Source organism: Hemitrygon akajei, chromosome 6 (assembly GCF_048418815.1).
Source record: "Hemitrygon akajei chromosome 6, sHemAka1.3, whole genome shotgun sequence".
Classification (NCBI taxonomy): domain Eukaryota; kingdom Metazoa; phylum Chordata; class Chondrichthyes; order Myliobatiformes; family Dasyatidae; genus Hemitrygon; species Hemitrygon akajei.
The window spans coordinates 118,081,850-118,094,448 of record NC_133129.1 but is presented as its reverse complement, the minus strand read 5'-3'; the positions used below and the strand labels follow the sequence as shown (position 1 = coordinate 118,094,448).

Genomic DNA, 12,599 nt, shown 5'->3' with positions numbered 1-12,599 from the left:
CCAGAGGTCGTGGTGCATATTGACACTAATAGCTTAGGCAGAAAAGGGGAAGAGGTCCCACACACATAAAGTGCTGGAGGAACTCAGCAGACCAGGCAGCATCCAGAAAAAATTAGTACAGTTAACGTTTCGGGAGCAGAGGTTTGCTGCTTGGCTTACTGAGTTCATCCAGCATTTTGTGTGTGTTGCTTGGATTTCCAGCATCTTCAGATTTTCTCTTGTTTGTGAAGAGGTCCTACACAGTGAGTATATAAAGTTAGGAAAGAGGCTGAAGAGAAGAATCTCCAAGATAGTAATCTCTGGATTACTCCTGATGCCACAGGCTAGTGCAGGTAGGAATAGGGTGAAAGCACTGGTGAATGAGTGACTGAGGAAATGGTGCAAGGGACAGGGTTTCAAGTTCTTGCTTCCTTGTAAACTTTTCTGAGGAAGGTGACCTGTACAAAAGGATGGGTTGCACCTGAACTGGAGGGGAACCAATATCCTGGCCAGGAGGTTTGCAAATGCTACTCATGAGGTTTCAAACTAGTTTTGCAGGGAATCAGAGCACCAGGATCGGACTAGAAGGTAGATATCAGGGTAAGTATTGAAAGGCAAAATTGAAATAACAGGTATGATGGGCCAGATAGCTTGAAGTGTGTGTATTTTAACGCTAGGAGTATTATGGGTAAGGGTGATGAACTTTGAGCATGGATCAGTGCATGGAACTATAATGTTGTGGTCATTGGTTGAGAGAGGGACAGGAATAGGTGATTAATATACTAGATTTTCAAATTTTAGATAAGTTAAAAGAGGAGGTAAAAGGGAGGGGGGAGTTGTAATCAGGGACAGTTTCACTGCTGCACTCGGGAGACGTAATGGAGGGGTCAGACACCGAGTCCATTGGGTCGAACTCAGGAATAGGAAGGGTGCAATCATACTGAAGGAATTGTACTACAGACCCCACTCTCTCCCCTGCCCCCAATAACCCTGAGGAACAGATCTGTAATCAGATTAGGGAAATGTGTGAAAATAATAGGATTGTTATCATGGGGACTTCAACTTCCCTAAATTAAACTGGGACCTTCTTAGGAGTTTAGATGGGGCAGAATTTGTTAAGTGTATCCAGGAACGTTTCTTAAATCAATATGTGGATGGTCCAACAAAAGGAGGGGCTGTAGTGGATGTGGTGTTGGTTAATGAGCCTGGCCAGGTGATTGACCTTTCAGTGGATAAGCAGTTAAGGAACAATGACCACAACTCCTTAACTTTCAGGATAGTTATAGATAAGGATAGGCATGGTCATAGCAGGAGAGTTAAATTGGAGTAATGTAAATTATGAGGGTATTAGGCTGGAACTAAGAAGTGTTAATTGGGAAGACCTTTTCTCTGGCAAGTCCATGTCAGACACATGAAGAGTGTTTAATGATCAATTGCACGGAGTACAGGAAAGAGAACCTTAGATGTCCAGAGAGGTGATGAATTTAGCCAAGAAGAAAATGGAAAGGTATGTAAGCTTTGGAAGTTAGGATCAAACAAAGCACAAGAGGAGTATAAAGAAGCCAGAAAACAACTAAAGAAGGGAATTAGGAAATTCAGGAGGGGCCATGAAAGGTCCTTGGCAAGTAGGAGTAAGGTGAATCCCAGGCATTCTATATTTACATTAAGAGCAAGAAGATAACTATTGAAAGAGTAGGACCACACAAGGATAAAGAGGGTAATATTTGCTTGTATGCAGAGAATGTGAGCCAGGTACTTATGAATACTGTTTCAGTATTTACCAAAAAAAGTATTTGGAGGACCTAGAAATCATTACTGAGTGTATAAATACATCAGGGTGTTCAGAGGTCAAGGAAGACGAAATGTTGGGCCTCCTAATGAGTTTTAAGGTGGATGAGTCCCCAGAGCCTGATGGGATTTGTGCCAGTTTATTGAAGGAAGCAAGAGTTGAGATTTGGGGGGCCTTGACCAGTATCTTTATGCCCTCTCTAGCTACAGGCAAAGTCCCTGAGGACTGGCGAGTGGCTAATATTGTACCTCTACTTAAGAAGGGAGCAAGGGGAAATTCTGGAAAATATAGACCAGTGTATCTCACGTCAGTTGTATGGAAATTGCTGTAAAAATTATTAGGGACAGGATATAAAAGCTTTAGATAGATAGATAGATACTTTATTCATCCCCATGGGGAAATTCAACTTTTTTTCCAATGTCCCATACACTTGTTGTAGCAAAAATAATTACATACAATACTTAACTCAGTAAAAAATATGATATGCATCTAAATCACTATCTCAAAAAGCATTAATAATTGCTTTTAAAAAGTTCTTAAGTCCTGGCGGTTGAATTGTAAAGCCTAATGGCATTGGGGAGTATTGACCTCTTCATCCTGTCTGAGGAGCATTGCATCGATAGTAACCTGTCGCTGAAACTGCTTCTCTGTCTCTGGATGGTGCTATGTAGAGGATGTTCAGAGTTTTCCATAATTGACCGTAGCCTACTCAGCGCCCTTCGCTCAGCTACCGATGTTAAACTCTCCAGTACTTTGCCCACGACAGAGCCCGCCTTCCTTACCAGCTTATTAAGACGTGAGGCGTCCCTCTTCTTAATGCTTCCTCCCCAACACGCCACCACAAAGAAGAGGGCGCTCTCCACAACTGACCTATAGAACATCTTCAGCATCTCACTACAGACATTGAATGATGCCAACCTTCTAAGGAAGTACAGTCGACTCTGTGCCTTCCTGCACAAGGCATCTGTGTTGGCAGTCCAGGAAGCCCATGGCCTATTTACAGAGAGCCAGCATAGCTTTGTGCAGGGAGGGTCACATCTTACCAACTTGATAGAGATTTTTGACAAGGTGACGAGAGATTGATGAGGGTAGGGCAGTGGATATTGTCCACATGGATGTTGTTCATATGGATTTTAGTAAGGCATCTGACAAAGTTCCTCATGAGAGGCTCATCCAGAAGGTTAAGATGCACAGGGTCCACAGAAAATTGGCTGTCTGGATTCAGAACTGGCTTGTGCATAGAAGACAGAGGGTACTGTTTGAAGGGACTTATTTGACCTGGAGGTCTGTAATTAGTAGTATTCCACAGGGTCTGTGCTAGGACCTCGGCTGTTTGTTATGTATATAAATGACCTGGATCAAAGTATAGATGGGTGGGTTAGTTAGTTTGCAGATGATACCAAGATTGGTGGAGTTGTGGATAGTGTATAAGACTGGCAAAGAATACAGTGCAATCTTGGTCTGTTGCATATGTGGGCAGAGAAAAGGCAGATGATCTTTAACCCAGATAAATGTGAAGTGTTGCACCTTGGTAGGGCAAATGCAAGGAGACAGTACACTGTTAAGGGCAAGATCCTTAGTAGTGTTGCTGAGCAAGAGATCTTGGATTCAAAGCTTATAGCTCCTTGAAAGTGGCTAGGCATGTTGATAAGACATGTGTTGTTCAGGGAACAAAAAACATTGCTTAAAGTACTTTACCAGATACCAAAATCAGAAGCACTTAAGAAGTACTTACTCAAGAGAAATAAAAAAAACTTGTATCGAAAGTTATGCAATAATTATAGTGGTTTTTAATCATAATACAGACTGGAATGATAAAAATGGTAATTGTACAATGAACAATTTCGGAGGCAGTATTGTTTGCATCTTGTTTTGTGATACAGTATTAGTAATTTTCATACAGTCATATTATAGAATACTTACATGACAGAAAATGGCCATTTTGGCCAGTTCATCACCAGAACAACACAATTCAATCCACAGGTCTTTGTTCACCATATATTTATGCAGTACCCTTCAAGGCTGTAGACAATGCATTCAAGATTTCATGAAAGGCCTTTCTTCATATTTTTAATTCTTCTCCTTAGTTTTGTATTTATGACTTCTAGTTCTTGAGTCTTCCACCAGAGGGAACAGCCTCTCTCTATTCACTCAGTTCAGACCCTTCACTATTTTATATACATTGTTTAAATCCTCCCATAGTCTTGTCTTTACCAAAGAAATTGGTCTGATCCATATTTAAATCGCCATTACAGGAACAGTTAGAACTTAGAATGTTAGAGCACAGTACAAGACCTTCAGTGCACAATGTTATGCCAACCTTTTAACCTACTCTAAAATCAATCTAACCTTTCCCTTCCATAGTGCCTCCATTTTTCTATCATCCATGTGCCTATCTAAGAGTCTTTTAAATGTCCCTAATGGGTAGTGAGGTGGAGATACGTCTCTGCCAAAGAACGTGTAAGGCATCCTTCCTTTGACTAGCCTACAGGTCACCCTTGGGCAAGGTGTAACACCTACTTAGGCCCTGATCAGGGTCGTGTGAAGCGATGGGAGAAGGTGGTAGATGGTTATATGACCAGCTGGTGCATATCACAATTCCATGTTATGTGACCAGGCAGAAAATCTCTGAAGAGTATTAATAATGGCTGGGTTCACCCAGTTGTAAAGGCGTTGTCCAGAAAAAGACAATGGCATACCATTTCGGCACAAAAATTTGCCAGGAACAGTCATATAATTAAGCGCATTATATGACATGGCACAAGGTGATGATAAAGCTGAATGTATTCTCTTTGTGAAAAACATACCTCTGACATCTCCCCAATATTTTCCTCCAATCACCTTAAAATTGTGCCCCCTTGCGTTAGCTATTTTCACCATGGGAAAAAAATCTCTCTGTCTACTCCATTTATGCCTCTTGTCATCTTGTACTCCTCTATCAAGTACATCTCTTCCTCCTTCATTCCAAAGTGAAAAGCCCTAGCTCACTCAACCTATCCTCAAAAGGCATGCTCATTCTGGTAAATCTGCACCCACTCTAAAGCTTCCACATCCTTCCTATATTGAGGTGATCAGGAGTGAGCACAATATTCCAAGTGTAGTCTAACCAGATTTTTATAGAACTACAACATTACCTCGTGACTCTTGAACTCAATCCCCTGATGAATAAAGGTGAGCACGCCATATGCATTCTTAACGACCTTATTAACTTCTGTGACATCTTTGAGAGATCTATGGATGTGGATCCAAAGATCCCTCTGTTCTTCCATACTGCTAAGAAACCTGCCGATAACACTGTATTCTGCCTTAAAATGCAACTTTCAAAGTATATCAATTCACACTTTTTTTGGGTTGAACTCCATCTGCCACTCCCTGGTCCAGGGCCCAGCACAGCTCTGCTTCCTATAAATGTCTGGTTGTAACACTCAACAACCTTCTGCACTATCCACAATAGCACTAATCTTCATGTCATTTGTAGATTTCCACATCCTCATCCAAGTTATTTATAAAAATCACAAAGAGGTGCGATCCCAAAACAGATCCCCACAGAACACCACTGTTAACCAACCTCAGGCAAAATACTATGTTTCCCTAAATGCTTGTAAACCCTCTCTCTCAGAATCTTCTCCAATCATTTGTCTGCCACTGAAATAAGACTCATTGGCCTATAAGTCCCAGGGTTATCCCTACTCCCTTTTTTTGAATAAAGGAATAACATTTGCCACCCTCCAATCATCTGGTACTATTCCTGGGGCCAGTGAGGATGCAAAGATCATCACCAAATGTGCAGTAATCTCTTCTCTCAATAACCTGGGATATATTCATTCTGGCTCCTGGGATTCAGCAATTTTTCTGTTTTTCCAAAGTTCCAGCACATCATCTTAACATCTAAATCAGATTCAGATTTAATATCACCAGCATATATTGTGAAATTTGTTAACATTACGGCAGCAGTACAATGAAATACACAATAAATATAGAGGAAAAATACTAAGTTACATTAGTATATATATGTCCATTAAATAGTTAGAGTAAATAGTGCAAGATAGCAGAAATTAAAAAAAGTAGTGAGGTAGTATTCATGGGTTCAATGTCTACTTAGAAATTGGTTGGTGGAGAGGAAGAAGCTGGGTCTTGAATCACTGAGTGTGTGCCTTCAGGCTTCTGCACCTTCTTCCTGACAGTTTCGGTGTGAAGAGGGCATGTCCTGGGTAATGGGGATCCTTAACGATGGATGCCACCTTCCTAAAGCACTGCTCCTTGAAGATGTCTTGAATACTACAGAGGCTGGTACCAATGATAGAGCTGACTAATTATACAAGTCTCTACAACTTACTTTGATGTTCAAAAATATCAGCCTTTTAATGCTGTCCTCCAGAATGTTGAGGCCACACTCACTGAAGCAAAATATTCATGAAGGACCTCCTCTACCTCCTCCCAAATCCTTTCCTCTTTTATCCCTGATTCATTCTATCCTCACTCTAGTCATACTCCTATACTTCTATTCTACATATACATGAAGGCCCCTTGGGGCCTTCTCAATCCCCCATATAGTTCTCCTGGGTCCATTCTTAAGCTCCTTGGTTGCCTTTTATCTTTAGAACCTTATCTGATCCTTGCCCCCTGGACCCGAATGATCTTTCTTCTTTCTTTCTCTTGCCTTACCACCCCTTTCCTGCCTCAATGAGACAAATCTATACAGAACCTCATGCAAGCACTCCCTAAACAAAGTCACATTTCCATGGTGCATTTGTCTGAGTACATCTGTTCCCAATTTATACTTCCAAGTTCCTGCTTAATAACAACATAATCCCCTTCCCAGTTATATACTTTCCCATGCCATCTGCTTTTATCCCTCTCCAAGGCTATTGTAAAGCTCAGGGAGTTGTGGTCACTGTCTCCAAAATGCTCACTCATGAAGAGATCTGACTCCTACCAACATTCATTGCTAGTACCAGATCCAATGTGGATTCTTATAAATCTTTTCTGGACCTTTTCTAATAGATTTACATTCTTATAATATGATAACCAAAAATCAACACAGTGCTTGTTTAAGAATCAGCTTTATTATCATGGATATGTCGTAAATTTGTTGTTTTATGGTAGCAGAACAGTTCAAGATATTTTTAAAAAACTATAAATTGAAAATGGAGTGCTAAAAAAATAAAAGTGAAAAAGTGTTTATGGGTTCATGAGCTATTCAGAAATCTGATGGTGAAGGGGAAGAAGTTGTTCCCATGTGTGTGGAGCTTCTTGCACCTGTATTCTTCCCCAATGGTGGTAACAAAAATAGCACATGACCCAGACGGTGAGCATCTTTATCAATGGATGCCATTTTCCTGAAGCACTACCTCTTGAAGATAACATAGAAAACCTAAAACACAATACTGGCCCTTCAGCCCACAAAGCTGTGTTGAACATGTCCTTACCTTTGAAATTACCTAAGGTTACATATAGCCCTCTATTTTTCTAAGCTCCTTGTACCTATCCAAAAGGTCTCTTAAAAGACCCTATCATATCCGCCTCCAGCATTGCCGCCGGCAGCCCATTCCACACATTCATCACTCTCTATGTAAAAAATTTACCTCTGACATCTCCTCTGTACCTACTTCCAAGCACCTTAAAACTGTGCCCTCTCGTGCTAGCCATTTCAGCCCTGGGAAAAAGCCTCTGACTATCCACAGGATCAATGCCTCTCATCATCTTATGCATCTCTATCAGGTCACCTCTCATCCTCTGTCATATAACATACCATAATTATTCAGCACAACCTCCCTACTTTTATACTTCCCAAATGAATAAAGCCCAGAATTTTTTTACGCTTTCCTTTCCACATTCAATAATTTATGTACACATATGCCCAGGTCACTCTAGGGTGAATAATAGATCAATAATCCTGACACCTGTTCTCAGTATAAAACTAGAATTTATCATTAATAATATAACTGTAGGGCACTTAGAAAAGTATAATCAAAATGGTTTTAGTAAGGTTCACATTGTGTTTGGACAGTCAAAATATTCTCGGGTCTTTTGAGGAATGCAGAAAGGTTCCAAGATCCATCTCCACACCTATTTATAGAACTTGGGCAGTAGATTCAGGTGTATGGCTTAGTCTGACAAAACGAAGAATGGTGAAATCTGTAACCACTGGTCAGCTATCAGGTAACCAGAAAATATCTAGCTAATATGCTGCTGGTGGAATTCCCTTAACAGAAAGTCAGGAGGAGCTATACTTAAATCTTTAGCTATTTTGTGTCCAATCACTTTAGATTTTCTTGCCATTGTATCATGACCCCACTCTGGCAATTTTGTGTAGTGGCTTTGCGCTACAGCCTTTCCATAATAAAAGTATTTAAATCAAAATCCTATAGATGCTGTAACTTGGAAATAAAATGCTAAAAGTGCTAAGCAGCTCGAACACTATTTGTATGGAGAGAACAGACAGAATTTAGAGAACATATTGTAATTTGTGGACTAAGAGACTAAAAGCTTTTTTAAACTTCCTCTCACTAATCAGAATCATAGAGCAATTTAGCATGGATACAGGCCCTTGAGACCATGCTAACTGCAGTGCCCACTCAGCCAGTCCCATTTTCCTATATTAAGCCCATGTCCCTTTATGACCTGCCCCTCGAGATATACATAAAGGTGTCCCTTAAATTATATCCTTATGCTTGGCTCAATCACTACCAGATACACACCACCCTCTTATTGGAAAAGTGATTCCACAGGTCTTTTTTTAAATCTTTAGGCTCACACCCTAAGTCTATACACACTGGTTTTGGACATCCCTTGGGAAAGGGTTTATTATCCATTTATCTGTGCCTAAGCTGACCCCAGCACTCCCTTGGGTGTGTTAGTTGTTAACGCAAACAACACATTTCACTGCATTTTTCAATATACATGTGATAAATGAACTTCTATCTTGAAACCTGCCTCTCAATTTTAAATATATCTATAAGGTCACCACTCACCCCATTCTACAATCCAAGGAATAAAGACAGTCTAATCGATCTTTCCCTCTTACTTAGGCCCTCTAGTTATGAAGTCCATCTTCGTAAATCTTTTCTGCACTATTGAGTTTAACCACATCTTTCCTATTTCCTGGTGACCTAAACTCTGCAGAATTGGAGGACTGACTTTACCAATGACTTAGAGAACTGCAACATTATGTCTCAACTCCTATACTCAATGTCCTAAATGATGAAGGCCAGGGTGCTAAACATCTTTTTTACCATGCGGTTGACCTGTGGCACTGATTTCAATGAACTATGACTTTGTATTCCAAATTCTCTGTTTCATTGCACCCAATAGTCCTGAATATAAGATTCTGCAGATGCTGGAAATCTTAAGCTACATACACAAAATGCTGGAAGAACTCAACAAATCAGACAACATTTGTAGAGGGAAAGAAGTCCAAAGGACTATGGAGCATATACTCAAATACTATGGAGTATGTCCTATATTAATTCGACTTTCTATATTGATATTCATTTGCCACTAAGACTACTTTCTTAACTGGTCAAGATCCCTTCCCATAGTCTATAATAACCATATTTGCTATCAATAATAACTAACTTAGTGTAATCTGCAAACTTATTTATCAGGCTTTGTCCATTTATACCCAAATCATTTGTATGATATGAATCAATACAACATGCTCAACAGTTGTGTCAGGGCTTGAATACTATCAACTCTTATAAAGTTAAATCAAGTGACATGGGCAACAACAGGGCTTCACTTCCAGATGAGCTCAATCCCTTCCATGTTCACTTTGACCATCAAAACAAGGAGGAACCATCACAAACTCCGACAGTTCCCGATGCTCTTGTGATTTTGATCTCTGAGGTTGATGTGCGAACGGCCGTCAGATAGGTATATCCACAAATAGCATCTGGCCCAGATGGGATACCTGGCCAAATACTAAAGACCTATTTTGATCAACTGGCTGGAGTATTCACTGAGATATTTAACCTCTCACTTCGGTACCCACCTGCTTCGAGTAGGCTTTAAATAGACCAGTGTCTAAGTGACGTAACCTGCTCAATGACTATCATCCAGTAGCTCTTAACATTTACAGTAAGGAAGTGTTTTGAGAGGATGATGATGAAACATATCAACTCCTGTTTGAGAAGTGAGTTGGATCTGCTCCAATTTGTCTTCTGAAACAATTGGAACACAGCAGATACCATCTTGTGGGCTCTTCACACAACCCTGGAACAATGACAGCAAAGCTGCATACATCAGGTTGTTCTTTATTGACTACACCTCAGCATTCAATAACATCTCCCCTCAAAACTAATCAATATCCTACCATATCCCCTTGTGGAATTTGATCTTCAATTTCTCATTTACAGAGCTCAGTCACTTTAGACTGGCAACAACATTGCTTCCAGTATCTCCATCAGCACAGGTGCACCACCAGGCTGTGTGCTTAGCCCCCTGCTCTACTCGCTTTACGCTTACGATTGTGTGGCTAAGCACAGCTCCAATGCTATGTTCAAGTTTACTGACAACACCACTATCGTAGGCCAAATCAAAGGTGAGGATAAATCAGCATATAAGAGGGAGATTGAAAATCTAGCTGAGCAACAACCTCTTACTGATTGTCAGCAAGACCAAGGAGTTTATTATTGACTTCAGGAGAAGATAACCAGAGCTCCATGAGCCAGTCGTCATTGGAGGATCAGAGGTGGAGAGGGTCAGCAACTTCAAATTTCTCCGAGTTATTATTTCTGAGGACCTGTCCTGGGCCCAGCACATAAGTGCAATTATGAAGAAAGCACAGTAGCACCTCTAGTTCCTTTGGAGTTTGCGAAGATTCAGGGTGACATCTAAAAACTTGACAAACTATGATGCGTAGTGGAGAATATATTGGCTAGCTACATCTCAGCCAAGTATTGAAACACCAATGCCCTTGAATGGAAAATCCTACAAAAAGTAATGGATATAGCCCTGTCCATCATGGACAAAGCCCTCCCCTTTATTGAACACATTTACACAATGTCCAGGAAAGCAGGGAACCCCACTACCCTAGGTCTGCTGTCTTCTTGCTGCTACCATCAGGTAGAAGGTACAGGAGCCTCAGGACTTACACCTCTAGGTCCAGGAACAGTTATTAACCTCTCAGCCATCAGGCTTTTGAACCAAAGGGGATAACTATTATGATTGTTATTCTAATATGGATTTATTGAGTATGCCTGTAAGTAAATTAATCTCAGGGTTGTATATGCTGCCATATATGTCCTTTGACAATAAATTTACTTTGAACTTTAAATAATGACTAACCAGGGTCCTAACACTGACACCACTGGTCACAGGTGAAAATCCTGAACAACAACCTTCATCCACCACTCTATGATTCCTACCTCTGAGCCAATTTTAAAGCTTCTTTACTGATCATGGATTTAGGAAACTAACCAAAGTTAGTTTCCTGGCTTAATATGACATTAAAGTCCCCAGAAGGTTGTTTTCCAGCAATGTATAATTATCTCCAGCGCTGGATTTGAGTTCACATTTTCAAGTCATCCATCCAGATCTCTAGATTACTAATCCAGAAATAAGTATTATAGTAACATCACTACCAAGAAATCTAACCTAAGAACACTTTTTAAACCAGTTGGGCAATAATTCTTAATTTCATTTTACAGAAACATGTGGAGGATTGTTAATGAAGGATCATGGACTTCTCAACTCTCCAGGATTTCCAGGTTTATATCCAAACAATCTTCATTGCATATGGCTAATTAGAACACCTAATTATAAAAATAAAGTAAGTAATTCTGTAACAAAATATTGCAACTGCTGGTGGCAGATATTTATGAAGTCCAAGGGCACTGTCATCAGAGACCTTTATTTGCTTCATTATACACATAATCATCACATGTAATGATGTTATCTGAATGCCAATTAATGCCACAATATACAAAAATACACAGTAGTGTGACTTTTTCATTTCTAAATAGGAACATTGAAAATAGTGGTAGACTAGTTAGAGCCTTGCAGCTGTTTTCATTGATTCATACCTCTGTAATTCAACTGCCACTTCATCTAAGATCTTTGATTAACATTTATCAATCTCAGATTTAAAATGCATCAGTTGTTGTTAGAAGGGAGTTTGAAGTTTCTTCTAATCTTTCTGCATTGAAATTCTTTACAAGTTGACTCCAAAAAAACATTGCTCTGATTTTTAAATATTCTCCCTTGCAATCAGACTTTTTATTCAAAATACTTACTATTAGTCTACAAGCACAAGATTCTTCAGAGCCAGTAATCCAGAATAACACACACAAAATGCTGGAGGAACTCAGTAGGTCAGACAGCATCTATGGAAATGAATAAACAGTTGATGTTTTGAAGTTAAAGTTCAGTTTATTGTCATTCATCTGTAAAAATGTATATCACCAAATGAAATAATGTTCTCCAAGGTGCACAACACAGTACATATTACTCAAGCTCTTAACACAAAGTAATATGATCACAAATAAGAAGGTGCGTGTACGTTACAAGTTAAAAAGTAAACAGTATAATGTTACTGGCACTTCATACGTGATGACACATGGGTGGTGGCAGGGAGTTCAGTAATCTTTCAGCCTGGGGGTGCAGAAGCTGTTTGCCATCCTAACCGTTCTTGTCCTAATACTACAGTACCTCCTACCTGATAGTGCGGGGTTTGGGGGTGGGGTGGGAAATGGTCAAAGAGAATGTTGGCCAGATGGGAGGGATTACTGACAATGCTAAGGGCTCTGCATTCATGGCACTACTAATAAGTATCTTCAATGGGTGGAAGAGAGACCCCAATTATTCTCTCAGAAGTCCTCGGAATCCTTAG

The 12,599-nt window shown here is 40.0% G+C and overlaps 1 protein-coding gene across 1 annotated transcript in view; it reads left to right on the top strand.

Annotated features, from left to right (window-relative positions):
• The window catches only part of LOC140729411 (astacin-like metalloendopeptidase), a 103,055-nt gene that overhangs the window by 44,850 nt on the left and 45,606 nt on the right, over window positions 1-12,599 (top strand). Inside the window, exon 9 of the mRNA XM_073049119.1 lies at window positions 11,419-11,540. Coding sequence (XP_072905220.1) covers window positions 11,419-11,540 — 122 coding nt within the window. The remainder of the gene's footprint in view (window positions 1-11,418; window positions 11,541-12,599) is intronic.